The sequence below is a fragment of the Perna viridis genome, chromosome 6, assembly GCF_037379345.1.
Source record: "Perna viridis isolate PV_CMFRI_1.1 ecotype Kerala chromosome 6, ASM3737934v1, whole genome shotgun sequence".
Classification (NCBI taxonomy): domain Eukaryota; kingdom Metazoa; phylum Mollusca; class Bivalvia; order Mytilida; family Mytilidae; genus Perna; species Perna viridis.
Window position 1 is genome coordinate 38948681 of NC_142450.1, and position 25182 is coordinate 38973862.

The 25182-nt window shown below is 31.8% G+C and overlaps 2 protein-coding genes across 2 annotated transcripts; both read left to right on the forward strand.

The window, feature by feature from the left end:
* The first annotated feature begins 6785 nt into the window (after positions 1-6785).
* LOC148614890 (uncharacterized) lies at positions 6786-10342 on the forward strand. The gene is made up of 3 exons (XM_088586208.1): positions 6786-7045; positions 7576-7737; positions 8631-10342. The coding sequence occupies exons 1-3, from the start codon at positions 6874-6876 to the stop codon at positions 9107-9109; spliced, it is 813 nt and encodes a 270-aa protein (XP_088442334.1). The 5' UTR covers positions 6786-6873; the 3' UTR covers positions 9110-10342.
* A 2439-nt stretch (positions 10343-12781) lies between these two features.
* LOC148614891 (uncharacterized) lies at positions 12782-15281 on the forward strand. The gene is made up of 3 exons (XM_088589389.1): positions 12782-13117; positions 13322-13480; positions 14631-15281. Exons 1-3 carry the CDS (start codon positions 12946-12948, stop codon positions 15086-15088), a joined length of 789 nt encoding a protein of 262 aa, XP_088445515.1. The 5' UTR covers positions 12782-12945; the 3' UTR covers positions 15089-15281.
* Positions 15282-25182: the final 9901 nt, after the last annotated feature.

Sequence of the window (25182 nt, forward strand, 5' to 3'; positions counted from 1 at the left end):
AAGTTTCTGAATGTTTTTGTTACCCTTCATTCATATTATCTTTGACCTCATATAGCACATAATGTCTCTACGTTGTAAATAAAGTGAATTTTAAAAAAAAAAATGGTAGCCTTTTTTATAAGAAAAAAAAACATTTAAATGTAGGGGAGCCATTTGAAATGTGAATTTAGCATTGAATCCATTGGTTAGTTGTATAAAAAGTTCTTCTATTCACTTTGAGTAGTTCTAATTTTGTGTAATTAAATATGTCATAAAATCAGTGATAACTTCTATTACTTTTGCAATAAAAGAAATTTATTTATTTATTTTTTTAAAGTAGTCATAAATCTTTTTAATTTTAATTTTTAATAATTAAAATAATGACGGGAAAATCCCTTCGGTGACCAATTATGTAAACACAAAATATAGACATCCGGGAAATACGGCGTGGTATTGTACCAATCAGAATATTGCATATATTTTTTATAATTTTTAATGTTTTGTATTTTTTAATTGATAAATTTTGTTACGTGAATGAGCAAAAACTTTTGCTATGTGTGATTGTATTACTTTTATAAAACAAATTCACAAGCATTGCAAAAAGTTTCAAAAGAATACGATTACCAGAAGCTAAATTTGATAAAAATCATAAAAGAAAGTGACAGACACAGCAAGGGCAACTTAAGAACATGGAGTAATCACATATAAAACCGCTTTCACAAAGAAGTTAATTTTTTATTTTGTTTTTAATTTTGCTTTGTTTCTATTTTGTTTTGTATTATGTATTTTGTTTTCGTTTTGTTATGTTTGTTTATGTTTTTATTTTTGTATTTGTATGTGCTTTGTTTCTGTTTTTACTTTATTTTTTATTTATTTTTCATGGAAGTCCGACATGGAACTCCGTCCTCGTAGCTTTTATATTGATGTTTTTTTAGAAGCCAAAAAGTGTGCAACTTAACCACGGAACACGTTTATTTAACAATTCACCTTTAAGATAATTGTATAACAATTAGCACATAGAAAACAATCGAAAATATATCAGTTCCATATAAGTACGGAAAACTGATTCAATAAACATTCATCGAATAGTGATGCTACGTCAAATACCCTATACCATTGCCTCAATCTTCTAACTTAAAGAATATGTATACAAGTACGTGTCTAGTTTTTAAATTTGAATGTATTCCATAAGACCTGAGATATATAACATTTTAAGAACGATCTTTTTACAATAAGATTTATATTAAAATGCATCTATGTGCTTGGAATCTGATGCTTTAAAATTTTGGCCCATGGAGTATAAAAAGACGAAATTCTCCCCTGCCTACCCAGTTTTGATGTTAAGGAGGCATGAGTTACAAAATTATACAGGCCTTTCTAAAATCATTTCATACGTGATTTTTGTTATTGATATTGCTGATTTCGGGAATTTATGTATTCAACAACAATCTTCTCAAATCAACGATCTCCATTGACAATAAATATGATTTAATATATAAACTACTGACCAATTTTACTGCATTGTTTTATTGTGAAATGCGACCCCGACTGTCATAAATGGTTTTACTTTTCACCTCAAGCTTGACTGACAACAAGCAGCAGGACTTCTGCCTACTAAAAATTTTAGCTCATCCCAAGTTTATAGGGAGGTCATATTGATGGTTTTAGTATACCTTTTTATTGTTTCGTGTCGTATGCCAGTAACGATAGGCATAATATAGTATGTGTGTTTCCTACTACAACTTTGAACAAGATCAATACATGTCTGAATCAGCGTTATCGTCCGGTTTTAACAGACGTACGTGTCTTCAATATGTATATGAGTACTAAACGAGTTATGAAAAAAATATATTGTATGGGTTACAAGTTTCAATATCTTATGTACTAATGAAAGCATATATTGCGGAAAAATGGCTAAAAAAGTTGAATATGCTAAATGGAAGAAAAAAATTGCCAAACTTCTCCATAAAAGGAGGTACACATCTTCAGTAGGTTTATCACTATGCGAAGTCAGGTAGAAAATTTTTAAGTTACATATTCCACAAATTCGGTTACAATAACTGTGATGGGTGGACGGACGGAGTCGGACGGCTCCTAGATTCGCGACACATGTAAAGGTATATGATATGTCAGTTGGAATATTAATTTTATTAATTTATATCTTGTACTATTTAATTTTCTTCTTTTTTTAATTTTTTTTTAAATTTTTTTATTTTTTTTATTTTATTTTTTATTTTTTTGAGTCAATTGGATAACCACTCAAGTGACCAATAACCAAAATAAAAAAAAAATACAAGCACATTACTAATGAAAAAGCTAATGAAACCATTATACATGTAACGACGGAGCTTTTATAAACTAAGCTTATTTTCATATTTAAAATCGAAATATGCTGTAAAGTCTTTATTCTCTTTAGTTTTAATTATCTTTGCTTGTAATATGACGAAGCAGCAAAATCAGAAAACAATTGAAAATCGAAATTAAAGGCAGGTATGATAAATACTTGAAAAATTACCAAAATTGAAAGACTTTTCCACTTGTTACCATGGGAGATAATTATCTACATTTGTTTCTTAAACCAACTATCTTATTAATCTCTCTTTTAAGATATGTTGCATTTATATTTATTTTTCAATAATATGTAACAAATTCAGTACCTTACTTTTTTATTTACAAAACACTTTTCATTGTTAAATTGTCCATCTTAAGTTTTGATTATTTTTATTACATTTCTGCAATAACTGTATTTATTCTTATTGGTTCCCCTGTATCAATACCACAAACATTGAAACCCACGATTATTTCGAGTTCAAATTACGAGGATAATCATGGATGCAGATTTGGGTATTGCGCTTATTAGATATTGTTATAGTCATTTTAATAATTGTTTTCTTCAGAGCCAACTAAACAAAGATCGTGTGCAAGAAGTCTTAAGCTCACTGATGTTGTCATTCCGCAGCATCATCATTGCGAACGGAAAGAGGGATTCAAACGGTAACAAGACAAGTAGGACGACTGTACCCGAATAGTTTTCCAATAACTACGCATAACATTGTCAAGTTTTCTCAAGTAAACAACTCTGAACAACAATTAAGCTGAAAATTTCAGAGGAAAAGCGAAAAAGGGAGAAAGTTTTGGGTGGATTTTTCTGATAGGATTTAGAAGTAATGGGTAAAAAAGTCTGAAAAGGTTTACACAAAGAACTTTTTTTCTCAGGTAATTTTGTGTTATTTCACAATCATCATTTTCTACAATGGAATTTACAGTCGATATGTTTTGGTAGAATATAATTAAGAGAATATTATCATATTTTCCAACTGATTTATTAGTATAAAATAGCATTGAATGGAATATATGGATTTTAAAATAAACAATAAACAAATATACCTTAGTACTTTACATTTTTGTCATTTAAAAAAATAAAATTATATATGGCGTCCCAAAGTTAAGAAATTAAAGTTTGTGAAAAAAAATACTAATTAGAATATCGTATGCTATTATGAAATGCTTTACCAGAAAAAAACTATGTTCAATATAGTGTTTTGATTGGAAAAAAAGGCAAATTTACCTGAGAAATTGATATTTTATTTTCGATGCAGAATTAACCCTTTTTTGTTAGTATAGCCGTTAAATTCACTTTGTATGATTTAGGCGTGATGCAGGTGTAACATGTAAGAGGACAAATGTTAATAGGTTACAGACCACCAATTCAACCAATGAGCATTCGGAACGTACGCAAAAATAGTCCTACGCAGAAATTACCCCTGTTCCTCATAGTGCTGTGAAAAAAGTTCTCATCTTATTTAAAAAATTTAAACAGTTTCTGAAAGGAAAAACATTTCTGTACATTTTATAGGTGCATTTTGCTTCTTGTGATGTGAAGCCTAATCTCCATAATGATTTTTAAATATACCCCTATCTTGTGAAAACACTGGGATTTCCCATGCTATTTATAGACACTTCACTTCCGGTGACCAGTACTGCACTGCAAGTCTGCTAACCCCACATGCCATTCTGAGGATTGTGAGCCGATATATGTAGAATCATGCTGATATATAGTCCTCTGCAGGTTAAAGTTAAGGTAAAGTCCAGAGAAGCCATTGAATATTGTGAAATTAGCATAGAAGCCTATGGAAAGTGGAATTAGTGGTTTTTAGCCTAATATTGGCATTTTTTAAATGATAATGTTTTTGCAATTTTAAATTAACTATTATTTATCACTCTTCATAACTATAAAACTTTTATGTGTGAGCTATAAACATTTTATTTTTGTTAAAGATACGAAACTAGTATGATACTTACTCCGTATAACAGGCTGTCGACCGAGTAAGTCGACAAATAAGTACTACACATACTTTTTTTTTTCTTTTTTTCCTTTTTTTTTTTTTTTTTTTTTTTTGATGTAGTTGATTTTTTTGATTTAGTTGATTTGAGAAAGAGGATGAATATATGGTTAACTAAACCATTTAAATCTGATTGCAGAAAAGCCCGTCGATGCATATGAAGACCAGACCTAAAAAGCATTGGTTTTTTTTTCGATGGGTTTTTGTACACCATCAATTACTTCTTCCATATGCCAAGTCTCAATTTTATTGAATATATGGACTGGTACTGAAGTGTTAGTTTTTTGCAAGAATCAGACAAAATGGAAAAAATCTGAATCCTGCATGTCAAAACCCCATCAATCTGACAATATAATGTCACTCAACGATGCTTACTCTAATTGAAAAGGGTCTCACTAACCACTTTCGTGTCAAATGGCCACCCCCCTACGTAGTAAAAAAGCACACTAAACCTATACCTATGCATTGTAAGTGCATTATTTGTGTGTATTCTGATTAAAAGAAGTCAACAAAAACTGTGAATATGTACTCAAAAACCATATATGTAATTTACTACAAAAGTGTATGAATATTGTTTACATGTGTGAGTAATTTGCCTCCATGCTGTCAGTTAGCAGAAAAGGTAAAAATGTGGATTTTCAATATTTTTATTCAAGTAAATTTTGTGAAGAATTTCTACAATCATCGTACCATTAGCATAATGATTTTAAAATCCTTATTTTCCCAGCTTTGCAATGGTATGCAACTTTAAGATGTCATTTGTCCTGGGAATTCACAGTGAAACTTTGAAAATTAAATTTTTAACATGTAAAGTAATGGAAACGTTAGAAGTGGTTAGTGAGACCAAGACCATTATTTGACATCTGCATCACTGGATTGGGTCAAAATTTGTCAATAGAATGTTAGATAAATAAGGTTTTAGGTCCAGATATCTGCCCTTGAATTTTTTTTATTTTCAGTTAATTTCAATGAAATTAAAACTCAATTCACCAACGTGATATGGAAAATCTTGTCTTTTTAATTTTGATGATGCAAATAGTCAAATTAAACTTTCAAAATGGTGTTTTTTTTTCATTCCATATTTCACCTACTCCCTGATTTTTACACTTAATTTGTTTTAAGGTTACATTATATAATATCGATGTTGTTATTTATTCATTTTTTGGTATGAATCTTGAGAATAATTGTTTATTTGTGAAGCTAAATTTCGGATTCGGTGATTAACAAGCCACAAATCAAAATGATATTAATTCAAACAAATTGAAAATAAAGAGAACTTCACTTTGTCAATATTGTAGATTTGAAAATCTGAACTGTATTTATAAAGTTAACAGTTATATTTTTTTAGCAATTAACGGTATATATTTATATATAGTATTATAATATATGTTTGATTCATATATATTTATTGCAAATCGGCACACAAATATACAGAAGCATTTCAGTTCTTTTGATTACCGCTATAACCTTGGTTCCCTTGATTATTCTTTCAGTAGAAGGACAAAACAGATACATTAAAATCCACGTACATAACTAAAACGCAAATACGGGAAGCGAAGACAATCTATATACACTATCAATATTACATGCAATTACATATAAAAAAAAACGCAATACACCACAATTTGAATTCTAGATTAAGAGGGAAAAGACCTTTTATCTGGAATAAATGTGCAAGAAGGGAGAAAAACATATCTTCAATTTCTATCATTTGTATGTAAAAATGTGTCAAATTGGAAAATGCGGAATAAAATAAATTTCAATTTAACCAAGTTTGATCAAATTGCTTTATTTAATCGTTTGGTATCAAATCTCAAATTTAAGGAAAATATCTTTACAATAACTTATTCTATTGAAGTTGATTTACATACCATTATGATCAGATTATTTATAGATTTCATGTTGTTGTTAAACGAGTTGTACTAGTATGTTTAGCTGTTTATGAACGTAATTACTACAGGTATATTCTTCATTTGTAAATGTAGCATATGACATAGAAGATGCCGATGATGCATTTATTTAACACTTACCATGCTGAAATTATTACACATAGTGTTTATCAGACATGATTATCATCGAAGCATTAAGATATTGGTCCGATATTGTTATTTTGTTCAAAATTAGGGGTATTTCCAAATTATAAAGCAGAAAGCATATAAAGTACATTGTATATAAAAAGATAACGTTGTTTCATTCCTACGCAGTTTTGATATTTATCAGACACGATTATCAGTGAATCACAACAATGTTGATCTGATATTATTATTTTGTTTCTTTAATTATGGGTATTTCCAATTTATAAAGCATCAGTCGTATAAAGCATATAAAAAGATAAAACACATTCAAATATCTACGCAGTTGTGATGTAGGAAAGACACGATGTTCATCGGAGCATTAAAATGATTTTTTGATTTTTTTTCAAGTACACGTATTTTCAATTTATTCAGCATCAAGCATATAAAGTATATAAAAAGATAAAATTGCCCCATACATTACACAGATTTTATATTAAAAAGACAACATAAATAAGCTTATACCGGCTCTTTCTATAATGACTTCATATATGGTTGCCGTAATTAACATCGCTGCATTAGGATTACTAACAGGAGGGGCCGCTTCATGCGGTTGGATTATCATAACTGATGGGATCACAGAGGTGAAGATAGGAATATTTTTGTATACTAATACCTCAGAAACAACATCATTTACAGCATCAACATCGAGTAAGAATGTTACATGTTTTTTTTTTCTTTTTATGTTTAGCTCTGAAGTTCATTTTGTTCTTAACAAACTGCTGACATGAACATAGAAATTAACAAGTTTTATAAAAATTCTCAAGTTTTGGTTTAATTCGATGTGAACGTTTTAATTTGTTATCTTACACTATGAAAAATACATTAATTCTCCTTGTACCGGACAGCAAAATGATGTCCTTCAATTTTAGCGTTTCATATTGATGCAATGAATATGTGATTTTTTTATTTAAATTTTTTTACTAAAACTTACCCTTTCATAATCAATAGAGCGGGTTTGGATGTCAAAAGAATAGGCCTACAGCAACACTAAATTTGTCTGTCGTAAAAGGCGACTAAATAGTGCTCAGAACCCTGGCAGGGGGATAGGGCGCCCTACTCACAGAGCAAATGGTTGGTCCCAACAACCAATAAATCATTATATTAAATAGGAACATCGTCAAATACACTTCCAAATTTTAAATATCAAAGAAAACAAATCAATTTTTTATTTATTACAGATTATAATCACTTTGGTTACATCAATGTTCTCGAATACAAAGCAGAAGCTATCATAGCCATTCTCCTGTGTGCAGTAGCTACCGTCTTCATCGTTGTTTACATCTGTAATGATAATCGTCGACGGATTCTGACTGTGGCATTCACCTGTAATTTTCTGTCAGGTATTATTTGTGTTTTGTTTTTTTTTTTTTTTAATTTTTTTTTAATAACTCTAAAAAGGCTTTTGAAAATGCAACATGAATATTCTTTAATAGATAATAAAGGATTGATCAACATTTAGAGTATTACATAAGAGGCTCGTGTCTGTAACCTAGACTTTATATTCTTGCGTTTTATATATATTTTGTTGATTATGTCGTATGTTTTATGGTATTTTTTTTCCTCGGAGCTCATATTGCTAGTGCTTTAGTGTTTTATGTGACGTCTTGTTTAACTTATCATTAGTTTTTGTGTAGTCAATCATTTCGGTTTATACATATTGTCTATGTAGATTGTCTTTGTTTCCTGTGTCAACGTTTAGGCCTTGTTTGTTTGTTGTTTATTGTTTTTTTTTTAAATTATCCCACCGCTGACGCTTCAGTTTTTGTTTTTAGTCTGGTAGTAAATGAAAATAAACGTAGAAGGGAAAAATGCATTGATTTAAAAACATTACTAGAAAACACATATATGTAATTTTTGTCGGTTTAAAGGTTAGGTAATGTTGAGTGACCAATAATAATTATAAGTGAAATGTTTAACATATCAATGTTCTAGTTAAAAAAAGGCAGAACAAAAGAGTTACTTGTATCTTTCATCATAGAATCTACTTTTCCGTTGTAGTATTTGTTGAATTTATATTGACTTTATATTTTTATTTCCGAATACGAAAGTTATGTCGTTACAAGAGATGGTCCGTCCAAACAAAAGTAAGTCAGATTTTTCATTTATTGTTATTCTGCCATGAGATATAAGAATGTTTCCTTATTGTATTATTGTATTTACAGACCTTCATTTTCATTGTAAAGAGTAATTCAATGCATCATTTATATTAATGCTTGCATTATTTACGTTTCAGGAATAACGGCATTAATTCTTATTGGTCGAATTGTACATCTATCAATCAATGGAATATTGAATTTCACGAATGCTGCAAATATTGTAAAATTCAAGACACCGTATTCGGTGATTATGTTCGGTGTAGGTGTGGGAATTGAGTTAATTGTGATGACGATTTTGATAAACGAGGTCTGCGAATTTAACAATTCAAAATGTCGTGTACAGGAAAACCCAATCTTAACAGGTGTTGTCAACTCTCAGTATAGTCATGCTGAGCGGGGAGAAGTGTCATCGGTATCATATCAAGGCGGACAACTAAATAGTCATCCAATGATTGCAAAGATTACTGCCGATGACAAACATAATGCCAACTCATCGAATGAAACGATGACTGACACCAAAAAGGCAAAACAAGTCGGAGGAATAGCGATAAGAGCTGAATTAGAAGACGAATTGGGAGGGATTGATGAGACACTAGTTGATGATCTGTGGTTTTGATTGTTCCTGGTCTTATGTCGCAGGATTCAACGTTTGGTATAAAGTCTTGTTTCAAACCAGAGTCATGTCAGTTCGACTAGATTGTTGTAGAGATATTTAAGCATACGCCATAAGCCAATTAAATCATTTGATTTTATCAGGGTCTAAGACTATTAACTGGTTTTGTTTTAATATTTCTAAGAGTTTAATTTTTACAGTGAATGCTTTGTCAAGTTCATTATTCATATCTCTCGCTATCATAAAATTTTCTACTCCGTTTTCTTTAATCAATTTGTTTGCTTTCTTCAAACAAGTAATACGTTCTTCCCCTTTTTTAATGCCTTTATATAAACTAATGAGTAGATTATTTTTACGATTTCAGTATTGACCAAAACTATAATTCCTCCTTTCTCTTCTCTTAACTGATCAATAAGTTTATGAATAATACTATTGCAAGACTAATCAAGGGAACCAAGGTTAAAGCTCTTATCAAAAGAATGTAATCAATGGACAATGACCAGACATAGAAAACAGACATACACAACAAAGAACATAAAGTAACTTAAATCATACATACAATATAACAAAAGCAAATGAGGCATGGACCAAGTGCATCGGTAAGGTATGCGTCCTCTTCTTTTCTAGAAACACTCGCTGAGTTGCTCATAGAAAGTCAAATCGGGGTAGACGAAAGAGGAAAAGAAAATTTTGACACGTTGAATAAATCAGTTTTATTGATCACGTTACCAGTATATTCTGTATAATACACTGTTTTGTGTCCCCGGGACTACCACTCTTAAGTCAAACTGCTTCTTGCAAAACTGTAGAATTTATTTTAAGAAATTACTCTGAAATAGCATTACCTAAAAGTATAAAAAAACAAGGTTGATATTAAAGAAGAAAACAACTTTTTGATGATATTCGAGTGACTTTCCCTGATATATCTGGTCTGACACTGATAAATTGTGTGAGCTTCTAACCAACCTAAACTGTGCACACTTGTGGCAAACTTCATCACAGAAAGTTATCGCATAAGAACTGTAATTTCTTGATGATTTTTTTTTTTTTTTTTGTAATTTAAAGTTACTCTCGTATATAAGTTCGAATGTAAAATATCGGTTTTATAACATGTATTTATAATTTCGACTTAAGATAACATCATAAGCCTATTTGGCCGGCTGACGTTTAATATCGACTAATGTATTTGTATATATTTTATATTCAGGTTGCACTATAAAATAAACATTCTTCTTTTTCTTCTTTAATTTTTTTGAGTGCCATGTTTTGAGTTATTCATATCTTAGATTATTGTGAGAATGTGAATATTTGGCAACAAAAAGGACACGAGAAGTCTTGTAGACTTTGAAATTCTCCCTCAAATCTATTATATTCATAAGATTACAAAACCCTGAATTATCATCTATGTTGCCAAGCAGTCTGGTAAAGCAGCACAACTGTCCATTGCATTGACAGTATAATTACGATTGCTGAACATAAAACCTAAAGAAATTTGTATGTTTTTAATTGTCTCTTCTACCAAAATATATTGAAAACTTAAAATATGGAATATTTTGGTTTACTATTAACAAATAAACAAACAAACAGACGTATTTATCTATGAATGAACCGGTACAGAATACATAGTCTTGACTCTGTTTTCTTCATTTTCTTTTTTTTTCAGTTTTTGATAAAGTTTTATTGATTTAAAATCGTATTTGTATTTTTCTATATATCAATGCAAAAACCACAACATGTTTACATCTGTCAAATTGCTCCACCAAATTATTTTTAAAATTTTTAACAATGCAAACAGCCGCCGGAACATCCTTTTGTGTAGCTAAAAAAAAGTGGTGTTCAATATAAACAGATACTTTTCAGTAAAATGATCGATGTCATACATCATAAGTTCTCAACGAAATATTAACCAAAGTGGTAAAAGATATTCATTGAAACGTTTTATGGTATAAAACTGACATGCGGATGTAATATCATTAACAATGTCAGAAAATCGTTGATTACTTTAAATAAGCTTCCAAACTTCTGAACTTCGCTTTTATATATTTCCCACTGAAAAACAATTTTTGTGTTTGTTTCATTACCCTTGAATTTCAATTAGAACTATCAATTAGAATTATCTAGGGGAAATCCCTTCAGCAAGTTAACAACAACCTGTTACTAATGTCAACACAGTAAAACGTCCACGTATCCGAGTAAGATGGGGTGAAGGTTATCCATAACACTATTTCAAAATTTCATTTTATAAAGTAAAAAAGAAAGGCATTTAGACATGTGTGGGTTTCATCTTTCTATGGACTTAAAGAATATACAATACTAGCATTGTAGAAATATAGTTTAAGTAGCAAAAATAGAGTTATTCATATCTTAGATTATTGTGAGAATGTGAATATTTGGCAACAGAAAGGACACGAGAAGTCTTGTAGACTTTGAGATTCTCCCTCAAATCTATTATATTCATAATAGAAAAATCAAAAAGCAAATGAGGCATGGACCAAGTGCATCGGTAGGGTATGCATCCTCTTCTTTTCTAGAAACACCCGCTGAGTTGCTCATAAAAAGTCAAAACCGTGGTAGACAAACGAGGAAAGTAAAACTTTGACGAGTTGAACAAATCAGTTTTTATGGCGCAGATGGATACATCATAACGACCCACGAGTTCATGATGATTACCGTAAAACTTCTGAAGTAATGACTTTCATCTTGTTGCAACATTATCCTGTTCCAGAAGCATATTTGTTAGAATTCTAGCGCGATACAAAACAAAATGTATGCATAGTTTCGGCAAGTTCTGGCATAACGTGTGAGTTGTGATATGAACATGCCATACGCAGGTGCTGAAGGGATGTTGCCACGGATAAAAGGAAAGTTGACAATTCTGAATGAAAAGTCATCACGTTTGTCGTGAAGTTTGGTCAATAGTTTTATTCACAATCTACTTCTAAGTGTAGGTCAATATATGAGTCTGACTTCAAAGTGTTTGTAGTATCCTTTATCTCAAGTTCTTTGGGGTAGATGCGATGTATCAAATGCCCGAACATAGGATTGTTTAAAGGTAATATGTCATCTATATAGCGGAAACTGAGATTAAAGGATCTAGCTAAACGATATTCTTTCGGATCAGATCAACTATAATGCCAGCCTCATAAGAGTGAAAGAATAGGTCAGCAAGTAGAGGAGCACAAGTTGTTCCCATTGGAATGCCGAACGTTTGTTGAAAAACGCGTCCACCACACTGGACACATATGTGGTCGATTAAAAATTCCAGCACTTTGTAAACATCTTCCTCTGTATATTTGGAAGATGATTTGGAATTATTTCTTACAAAGTATGACAAGTCTCTACCAAGAACTATATATTTGTATCTAGGTGTACCATCTTTTGGGAAAAAACAACGATGTATGATGTTTTTAAGTCGGGATTTTTAACTGAGTATTGGGAATACAAGTATACAGTATTGTAAAATCGTAGGTTCTATTACATTCTGATAATAGTCTTGAACTGATTGTCTACAAAATATCTTTCGAATCAAGGAATGTAGCCGAAATGCTTTATATATATATATATATATATATATATATATATATATATATAATTTTAAATTTGTGAAAAGGGTAAAAAAACGATATCAGTGTGTGAAGAATGCTCATTAATATCTTTCAACCGATGCATTGAATAGGATGTGGATTAATGATTTGGCAAATACCATGTTACGTTAACCCTACGTCACAGACCAATTAAATTCTCTCTCTCTCTCACTTCAAAACTGTATATAAAGATATATTAGCTCCCTATATACGCAGATTTGATGTTTTCAAGACTCAAGTAACAAGCTTTCAAGAATGATTTCATACGCGGTGGCTGTAATTAACATTGCTGCATTGGCAACTCTTGTAGCCGGGGCAGCTACAAAGGGCTGGATAATTTTAGTTACCGCGAATTTAAAGGCTGAGATTGGAATTTTTTGGTTTACTGCTACCTCTGGGGAAACAACACTCACAGGATCAACAACAAGTAAGAATTATGAAAATGTTGTCGTTTGTTATGTTTTGCTGTGTATCAAACAACTACGCGACGTCCTTTAATTTCAGGGTCATAGCGAAAACGATTATTTATTGGTATTAACAAATCTTTACTTAGATATACTGTTTATAACAAATAGATGTACTATGCCAAAGGCCAAAAAAATACAAACAAAAATGAAACTTTTCGTTACAGATGTTAATTATTTTAGTTACAATTTCGTCGAATACAAAGCAGAAGCTGTCATTGCCATTCTCCTGTGTGTGGTAGCTACCATCTTCATCATTGTTTACAGCTGTAGTGATGATCGTAGATGGGGTTTGACAGTGGCAATCATCTGTAATTTTCTGTCAGGTATTATTAGTTTGTTTGTTTTTTATTATATAGAAATAAAATTTGGTTAAAGAGAAACAGTCTGTGTTAGAAATTACATCACCCATTTTAACGGATTTTCAATGTATGACTTATTTTGGTTTGTTTTGTTTTGAGGATTTTTTATTGTGTGTATGTGTTGTTGTATGTTTTTCTTTTTTTTTCTTGGTTTTGTTAATTTGAATAGTTGATTGGTTTAATTTTTTGTTTTGTAAATTTGTATTTTGTTTTGTTTTGTCTTGTTTTGTTTACACCAAAAACGTTTAAACAAGCACAATCAATACTTGTGAATGGAAAATAGTATTAGTAAATGGTATGAGTATCACTAGAGAAAGTCATGCCCAGAACAAGCGAATTGATAAATAAAAGGAAAAATTTAAAAACAGTATTACAAATTGAAATATCAAAGGAAACTTGGTAATTGGAAACCATCCAATTACTATAACTTGATACAGGCATTTTCGATGGAAATGTGTGTTAAACCAGGATTCAGATATTTTAATTAAAGATAGTCTGGAAGAAAAAAACAATTTGTCTTAACCATTTATTTGTAAATTACATAGAGGGCGGTATTTGCATGTTCCGGACGTGTTATTCTCAGGAGAAACCGTTTCGGAACACGCTCTCCAATTTTACATCATCTTGTCATTTCTCTGGTACCTTGTAGTAAAAGAGTGGTTTTAGAATTTGAGTTTTTGCATGTTTTAAGTCGTTTGATGTTAAATAAGATATATTAGAAAACACACATTTCATTTTTGTCGTGTTAATGGAAAGTAAGGGAATGTCGAATATTTTTTTTGTATTTTGAATTGGAACATGTTGAAGGAGTACAATTACGTGTTACTTTAATTTATATCAGTTTTAAGGACAATACAAATATTTATATTTGGATTTAAAAGTATATTACAGCAAGTTGACCGTGATCTCCAACCTTCTTGAACTTTAATATGATCGTTACAAACAATATTCTTACAAATATTTGTTTTATATTTTCATTCTGCCAAGTGATTTTTTTCCATATTTTATTACTGTCAATTGAAACAATAAGTTGATTTCTCCATCGATCAGAAGAGATTTGGGACAGTCAATTTATGCTTTATTTATATTAATAGTTGTATTATATATCTTTCAGTGATAACGGCATTAATCTTAATTGGTCGCATTATATCAATCAATGAAATATTCAAGTCACCAAATACTGCACACATTGTGAAGTTCAATATACCGTATTCGGTGATAATCTTTGGCGTTGGTGGAGGACTTGAGTTAATGGTGATGATCGTTTCAATAATTTTGGTCTGTAAAGCCAACAAAACAGAAGGCCGTGTACATGAAAACCCGAACGCAGTGGGTGTTGCCAACCCTCAATATAGTCATGCAGAGCGAGGAGAAGCTCCATCGGCAACATATCCAGGCGGACATCCTACCCCAAATAGTTATCGAATGAATACAAAGAGTAAAGCTGATGACAATCAAAATGCCAAGTCAACGAAAAAAGTAAAAAAGGTCGGAGGAATAGCAAAAACAGCTGGAAAAGTTTTAGGTGGATTTTTCGGAGAGGCGTTAGACGGAATGGATTCAGATGACTGAGAACATTATTTACGTAATCGTGTGATATTTTACTATCATCTTTTATCATTGTTAGATTTTACATTCGATTTATTTTGTCATCTGTTTATTTAATTCATTTTTCGCACAATACTGTCATGTTTTCCTATTAACTTATATCATTAGAACATTGTATTCAATAAAAATGTACCTAACACCAAAACGCAAAATGTGTGTACGTTGTTTTATAAATTATAACCATTTCCTTAAATACCTTTTTCAATTGTTCTTTAAAAAAATCACAGTATCGATCAAATATGGAGAGTGCAAAACTTTTAAAAAACATTAGTTATAAAATCAAGCTTTCGTGAAATGAAAAAAAAACAGTGTTTAATAAGGAATATGAGTTCATATGTCATATAAATGCAGATTAGCCTGAGAAACTGATATAAGTAGCACTTTGAAAAATTTTAAAATCATTTGAAAACATACGTGTCCTTATATAACTTCTATAATTTATATTTGATAACATATTTCGACATCATTAATATGATTTGAAACGAATGAAAGATGTGATTAGACCTAATAACTACATATGCTATCCCTTGCAGCAGTGAAAAATCATACATGGTTTTCATTTTTTATCATTGAGGTTTAGTCGACAAATCATTATATTTTAATTGAGCTTTGCATTTTGTCTGGCTTCATTAGTCTGACTTAGATATGCCTGGCTTTTTATCCAACCTTTCTATACTAAGAATTTGTACTGTTTTAAACTCTAATTATTGTCTCAGTATTAGTATTTAAATGGTTTCTTGACATGAATAATAATAAGTTCTGGATTTACTCATTTTCAATGAAATATTTTCTGAATTAAATCATAGTATATCAATCAAAATTTGCAATACTATAAATTTTAAAATACGTGTATCACTGAAGCTTCATTCCTTCTTTTGTACACGGTACAACTTCTCAGTGATGGATTTGTCTTCAAATTTCGATAGATGTGGTTTTGAATATTTCTTGTATACAATTAATTTTTGGATTCAGTTATTCCTAATTATTAAATTTAGATACGAAGTTACTCCTCGAAACACTTGTACACCACATTGGAAAGGGAAAGAGCGATAAAGGGTCTTATTGACATAAAATATAACTGAAAACTAATTATAAAGTCTTGAACGATTTAATTGAGAATTTGGAGTCTTGAATTCATCACAAATGAGAAAATGTGAAAACTTTTGATAATTCTTGCATTGATAGGCCAGATAAAGTTCTCTAGTCCCCAATATTCACACATTCCGTCGAATTTTATACTTTTTGGTCACTTTCTGGTATAGTTTGGCAAGGAAAAGAAGTCCATACCACATAAACTTGCAGGTTTTGTTAAGATAGTAGATCTGGGGAAAAGGAGGTAATCCAAATTGAAAGGATTTTAGTCACTAGATCGTTTAAATTACCAAATATGCAAGCTTCAAAGTAATACTGTTGTTAAAAGAAATAACTCCAAAAAAGGGTTCAACTCCCGGAACAAAGATGCCAGCCCTGTACACCTACTCTTTTGAAATACTAATTAAATGTTTCAAATAGGTACATTGATTAATACATTTTATAAGGTGGGAAAAAGTTTGAAATGATGCCTTCTACTGCAAACCAAGATTCCTTTAGATAAAATATTATATTGAAATTTGAAAATAATCCCTGTCATGAGACAGTACGGCTTACCAATAACCTTGCCAGTTTTATAACTCCGTAACCTTTTACAATTCCTTTCATAAGACTTCAAGCTTTCGGTTTTCATTTTTTTGCTTTGTTCAATATATGACTCTCTCCAGCATTGAACTTTGTTTAACATATAAGTTTGTACCTATCTGCAGATGTATGAATATTTTTGTTACATTAATTTGCAACAGTAGTTGACTCAAGCTGTGTCCGACAATGCTCTTTCATCAATAAAAGTAATCATAATTTGATATTTGGTGACCTTATTGAATATAAAACATGATTTTAGCCATAATGATAAATTATCAAAAAGCATATTTTTATGTCTTACCCTACATTCATTGAAATATAAAAAAAACTACACGGTGAACTTTTCTGAAAATTAGTTTATTGAATTGCATATAAAAAGTCTATATGATATCAGCTTTAGACGAAAACTGAATCATGGATTTGTTGCAAGATAGAGGTTTTTATATAAGCAAATAGCTGAAAATTACCCCCTTCTTGTTATTTTGGTCAATTAAAAGCCTAGTATATCTTCTATAAAACAGATAGAATAAATGTATGTTAACACTAATACATAAATCCTTTTAAAGTGAATTTGACTTAATATTATGTTAATGAATTAAAATATATTGTCAAAATGACCCTAAAATACCAGATATGGATCAGTTTGGCCTGATTCAGATTTCTAAAAAATAGCAATATTTTAGTCTTCATTGATCAAAATCTGCATGGTGGATTTTCTTTTAAAAATTGAAACATGATGCGCCGTGCAGTTTGCGTAATATCATGTACAAGTTTAAAGAAAATTGAATTATGGGAAAATTTTAGGGGTGCCCCAGGTCTACTCCCTTAAATCACGTACACTTGTGGTACCATTGTGTTGTCATCAATATGAAGTAATGCCATAAAATATTATTTTCACTATATTTATATATTTAATTATGTTATAGACAACTTTCATGTTATAACGACAAAGTTATTATTTTAGGCAATATTCATCCCTTAATGCCCTACACCTTCGCGATATATATAATTGGTTTCATGTTCATTCTATTTGTTTTTTTTTAACATGAAAGGTACCCCAAATTACACAAAATTATGAATAATCTACAATATTTTACCCAATTAATTAGATGAAGTTTCACCTCAGACAAAATAGGATTTAAAACGTTCAACACTAAAAGTTAAAGCTGTTTGCAACACAGAATATAGAAATAAAAGATTGTAACTATTTGAAAATGTAAAGTAAAAAAGAGTCCGTGATTTGTATTAGTTTTATTTATTTTTTTTTTTTTTTTTTTATTTATTTATTTTTATGTCAAAATGGGGAAGCAGGCAGGTGATTTTGTTAAATAAGTATATTTTGAGAAAAAAAGCTAGATGCCATCAAAGGGAAACATTACATGCCTTTATGTAGTAACGAAACTCATCATTTGAAAATACAACATTGTGAATAAGGCGACTGTATTTAACCATTGTCTTTCCAACTAATGTTATTTGTTTTTTAAATGTTTGTGTTACGCAAAAATCGTGTTTGTTTATGTAAACAGAATCCTGTTTTGGTGTTATAACCTTGGTAAATTCTTTCATTTATTCATAACCAGTGTATAAAAATAGTTGAACAGACATCATTTTTTCGCAATGGACAGACAACATACATATTGAAAGTCGGTCAACATATTTAGAAAACATTTCATGAGATGGATTGCATCATATAAAATAGATGTTGAAGTTTAATTTTAATGGTTTTTTTTCAAATCTACATACATAATTTTTTACTTACGCTTACCCTACCGGTGCACCTGGTCTATGCTCCCAGTTTTTAGTGGAGTCCGAGTTGCTCATTTGCTTTTTTTACTTTGTAATATACGATTTTAGTTACTTCATGATCTTTGTTGTGTATGTCTGTTTTCCATGTCTGGTCTTTGTCCCTGGATTACATTCTTTTGATTACCGCTATAACTTTGGCTCCCTTGATACGTTTTGTGCAGCTATGGTGATCAACTGACAAAAAAATATAATTATGAAACACTCATACAAAATATAAAGAGAAAACGTCCATTTCATTTCATCACATTAAATACGACATATTATGATGAATTATAGTGATAGAGTGTACAATGACAAAGTTATATCATGTTGATTTGATTTATTATCCCGTGAATAAAAAAAAACAAAAGAAAAACGAATAATCAATGTTACCATTCAAGCAAGTAATGGAGGGTTAACGAAATGTCAGTCATGATTACTTGATAAAATGTGGTTTCCTATGCAAATGTGAAGATTTATCTTGTCAGCGTAAGGGTTACTGCCTTTTTTGAGGTTTAATGTAACCACCTCCTTACATGAATTGTATTTAAAGTTGTATTTTTGATTTTTTGACCAACGTTTGATGATAATTATCTTGTATTATCATGAATATTAGATTGGCATCTTTTTTTTTTCTTTTTTTGGCTTTTGTCTGTAGTTGGATTCTTTCAAGGTTCTTACAGACCTATTTACTGGATGAATAAAAGAAATGCATAAAATAACCTCAATATCGTCTGCACTTTAAAAGCCGATTGGTTTATAGTCATAGCTTTTCTATCCTCTTTCGTCGACCCAGGAATTGATCTTTTATGAGCAGCTAGGTGGGGTTTACGAGGAAAGCAAAGGACTCTGGCTTACCTTACCGTTCCACTTTGTCCATGTTCCCAGCTTTTAGTGGAATCCGAGTTGCTCATCTAATTTCGATGCTTTGTACGTATTATTTTGTTTATTTTGTGTTCTTCGTTGTGTGTCTGTTTGCTATGTTTGGTCTTTCCCTAGTTTACATTCTTTATCTTTCTGCTAGAATCGTGGTTGCCTTAATTACTCTTTTAATGTGTTTGTGGTTTTCATGTAATATTAATATCATTGTTATATGCTACGGAGATGGTCCTTATGTATGGGGACAATTGACTTCCTGAAAAAATCAATAATGTGTAATAACGGTAGTCAAATAACATAAATCCGAGCGGGCGACAAAAAAAATACTATAGAAAAAATTTTTTGACTGCATTTTCAATGCATCTAGATGACCCTTATGAGAAACTGCGTTACTAATTCAAGAACAAAAGCTCAAAATATTGTTATGTACATCCTTATTCAACATGAACACATAAATTATCGTCGTTGCGAAATTGGCTTTCGTTTCATCTTATAGAGATCGTCATAATTCTAGCTGAAGTGACATGATAGGAGCCCTTATTAAAAACTATCCACTATCAAATAAAAAATATGATTGCTCATGTTACGTTCAATACATCGCATCTACCCAAAAGAACTTGAGATAAAAGATACTACAGACACTGTGAAGTCAGCCTCATATCTTGACCTACACTTAGAAATCGATGGTAAAGGAAAACTATTGACCAAACTTTACGACAAACGTGATGACTTTTCATTCAGAATTGTCAACTTTCCTTTCATCTGTGGCAACATCCTTTCGGCTCCTGCGTATGGAGTGTTCATATCGCAACTCATACGTTATGCCAGAGCTTGCCGGGACTACGCAGACTTTTTGTATCGCGCTAGAACTCTGACAAATAGGCTTCTGGGACAGGGTTATGTTGCTACAAGATTGAAGTCATTACTACAGACGTTTTATGGTCGTCATCATGAACTCGTGGACCGTTATGGTGTATCCATCAGCACCATGAAAACTGATTTATTCAACGGGTCATGGTTTTCCTTTCCTCGTTTGTCTACCCCGGACTTTACTTTTTATGAGCAACTCGGCGGGTGTTTCTAGAAAATCAGAGGACGCTTACCCTACCGGTGCACCTGGTCCATGCTCCCAGTTTTTAGTGGAGTCCGAGTTGCTCATTTACTTTTGTTACTTTGTATTTATGATTTTAATTACTTTATGTTCTTTGTTGTGTATGTCTGTTTTCCTTGTCTGGTCTTTGTCCCTGGATTACATTCTTTTGATTACCGCTATAACCTTGGTTCCCTTGATTACTCTTGCACACCACTGGGTCGATACCTCTGCTTGTGGATTTTGTCCCCGAGGGTATCATCAACACAGTAATATAATTTTTAAAATTAATGGTTTTAACACGAGGAATGCAAGAAAAACTGGCTCGGACGTCGCCCAGTATAAAAAGGTCCGAACCTGACAGCAGATCGGACACTCTGTTGTCTTGTAAGTATGTGGTGTCCCCAGATGGGAATCTTAGCACACTCACATCTGGTATGGAAAGTACCCCGACCAATTCAACTAAAAATACCCAATTACACGTTCAGTCTGCAGACCATCTATTCCAGTACAAAAATTCTGACTATTTTAAAATCATCAAACCATGTTCCATCACTTTAAACGATATATTTGACTACAACGATGACGAACCACATTGTACCATATCAAAATGTGGTATAAAAAATTGCAAAACATGCAACATTCTTATAACCGACCCTTACTTCTCCAGTTCCCTTACAAACAAAACCTTCCATACAAGAAGTCACGATGACTTAAGTTGCAAATCAACAAACTTAATATATGGATTAGAATGCAACTTATGTGGTTTAATATATGTCGGAGAAACGCAAGAACGATTAAATAAAAGAATGTGCGGTCATCGTTCGGGAATTAACACCACCAAATTCCCGACAATTTATAAACACTTTAATCAACAAGATCATTCAATTCACTCCATGAAAGTTCCTATTTTAGAAAAAAAATTACCATCCTACGAACAGTCCTGTTCCAAGTAAAAACTATCGTAGGGAAAGAGAGGAGTCCTGGATAAGCAGACTAGGTACTGCAATACCTTACGGATGCAATGACAACATCAAAAATATAGGAAACCTTTCAAGCCAATATAACAATAACATAAATGTGATGAATTCATTTGACAAAAATCCAAGACGGAAAAGGAGTCATGGCCATCGCCACTATACGTCACCTAAGTTACATGATGTCTCCATAGATGGTCTCCTTCCTTTCATACAAAAACCTCTTGGACTTCATCATATTAGAACCAAACTTTATTCTATACCTCTCACTCTACTACACTCCCTTTACAAAACAAATCTTGACACTCCTGTTTCTGACCCCACTTCATCATTATACAGACTTGTTGCCATCATTTTGGATATTGGTTTCCACAGACTCTTTTAACCAGTTTGTGTGAAAAGTCAAGATGAGGAAAAACGATCATTTCTTCCACTACCCTTTGTCAACAAAGGTATAGATACAATTAATTTGCCTAACATCCTCCATCACAAAAACGTTACCAACAAAATTCCCCCATATTTCAAAGACAAATCCATACCAATTATTACATATTCCTATACTTCACCCATAGCATCCAAAATTTTCAATTATAAAAGGCTATTGCAGAACCTCGAGATTGAGGACTTCAAGGCTAAACCACCTGACTGTTCTTGCAGAACCTCTCCATTCAAATATGGTCCTTCTGGTCACGTCGTTACGGGAGATTTAACCATCATCGAAAACGAATCTCTGCGTAATATCCTTTCTAAACGTCGCAAGTACCGTGAACCACGCTCCATAAATTGGAATTATAACTTTAAAGTTCTTATGGATGCCGTCGAGGACTATGCAAGAAAATGGATAAAACGAGAACAAGAAGACATTGATTCTCTGTCAGAGTGGTTGAAGGCCGTGAGGTCTTTAATTTTGAAACGAATGAAAGTTTTAAGTAGGTCAATGAGTGCAAAGGCTACATCAGTTTTCAAAGACCCCGAAGTAGCAAAAACATTGTCTACTATACATGACAAATATGTTGTCGTACCAGCAGACAAAGCCCAAAACAACATTGTTTTTGTCTGCAAAACGTTTTATATCCAATGTTTATTATCAGAGCTAGACGTAGAAAATAATAGCAGTGATAAGACCTACACTGCTACCACTCTTTCCAAAGAAGAGATTGTGGAAAACCATAAATCTGTGCTATCCTCTTTTGGTCTCTCTACCAAGGACGATGATTGTGATTTACCGTCTATGTACTGGATTCCTAAACTTCACAAGAATCCATACAAACAACGTATCATAGCTGGATCTGCAAAATGTACCACCAAACCTCTTTCAAAACTTTTAACTTCTATACTCACAACTGTCAAAGAGGGTCTGCAGTCCTACCACAACACTTGTTACTCCCGTAGTGGTATTAATTCAATGTGGATCCTGAAAAATTCAAAAGACCTTTTGGAGACAATCAGTTCAAGACTATTATCTGAATATAATAGCATTAAAACCTATGATTTTTCAACACTGTATATTCTATTCCTCATACTCAGTTAAAATTCCGACTTAAAAACATTATACATCGTTGTTTTTCCAAAAAAGATGGTACACCTAGATACAAATATATAGTTCTTTTTAGAGATTCCTCATACTTTGTAAGAAATAATTCCAAATCATCTTCCAAATATACAGAGGAAGATGTTTACAAAATGCTGGAATTTTTGATCGACAACATATTTGTCCAGTGTGGTGGACGTGTTTTTCAACAAACGGTCGGCATTCCAATGGGAATAAATTGTGCTCCTTTACTAGCCAACCTACTCCTTCACTCTTATGAGGCAGACTTTATAGCTGATCTGATCAGAAAGAAAGAATATTGTTTGGCTAGATCCTTCAATCTCAGTTTCCGCTATATAGATGACGTGTTATCTTTAAACAATCCTAATTTCGGGAATTTGATACATCGCATCTACCCAAAAGAACTTGAGATAAAAGATACTACAGACACTGTGAAGTCAGCCTCATATCTTGACCTATACTTAGAAATCGATGGTAAAGGGAAACTATTGACCAAACTTTACGACAAACGTGATGACTTTTCATTCAGAATTGTCAACTTACCTTTCATCTGTGGCAACATCCCTTTAGCATCTGCGTATGGAGTTTTCATATCATACATTATGCCAGAGCTTGCCGACACTATGCAGACTTTTTGTTTTGTATCGCGCTAGAATTATAACAAAATAACTTCTGGAACAAGTTTATGTTCCTACAAGATCGAAGTCATCACTACAGAAGTTTTACGATCGTCATCATGATCTCATGGATCAATACAGTGTATCCATCTGTGCCATAAAAACTAATTTGTTCAACGTGTCATAGTTTTCCTTTCCTCTTTCGTCTACCCCGGACTTGTTTTTATGAGCAACTCGGCAGGTGTTTCTAGAAAAGTAGACGACGCTTACCCTACCGGTGCATTTGGTTCAAGCTCCCAGTTTAGTGGAGTCCGAGTTAATCCTTTACTTTTGTTACATTGTATGTATGATTTTAGTTACTTTATGTTCTTTTTTGTGTATGTCTGTTTTCCATGTTTACATTGTTTTATTACCGCTATAAACTTGGTTCCATTGATTGCTCTTTCAAAACATGATCCTTTGTATTCTTAGATATTCTGATGATATTTCAGCCGTAAATAATCCTTTAGCACCCTCCTATATTATTTATTTTCACAACAGGTCAATTTTGCTCATATTGTAATATAGTGTCATATTTTGATAAATGCAATAAATTCCTCATAGGACAGCACGTCCATATTTCAGGTGCAAAATTTTGGGTGATGCATATATTTTTGAGAATTGCATGCTTGGCAATGAAATGACACCAGAAGTATTGTGCAGATAATGGCGTAAAGTTTTTCCTCAGATTCACTAAATTGTAAGAAATGAATTGAACTGTTACCCTTGTCCTTATTCAACTGTGGGTAACAAAAAAAATGTAATGTTCATACGATCATAAAACCCTGTCGTACCTTCTTTTAGCTTTGCCAAATGGTTGAAGATAGAATAGAACTTACTGCAACCACAGATCCCTATTAGAGGTGTATAAGTGTTTCATTGTCTCTTTTATAAAGATACATTATGTACCTCTAAATTGAAGTTGGTTGGACAGGAACATAATTAACTAAAACCTGTTTGTGTCCACTTTCTTTGTCTCGGTATTTTACTTATTTTTTTTATTGATTTAGTATTTTGTCTTTATATAGCTAGATCAATGTGCTCCAACAAATAATTACCATGCAAACAGCCATCAGAATGACCATTCATTGTGAAAATATCAACAAATAAAATCATATTAAAAATCATAATTTTTAAAACAATATGGTTTTGAACGAAAAGTTTACCATAGTGATAAAAGCATTTTGATATTTATGGAAACCGTTTATGGTATATAACTGGCATGTATAAGAATCTCATTAACTATGTCCGTAAATAAGTGATTATTTTAATTGCTTTAAAATGTTTGCACTTCAATATTGTATATACATATGTCAATTAAAATTGTCAAGGGAAAATCCCTTGAAAATCAAATAACAACATGCTTCTAATGTAAACACAGTAAAACCAACGTCCATGTATCCGGGTAAGATGGTGTGAGGGTCGTCAATTACACTATTGCAAAG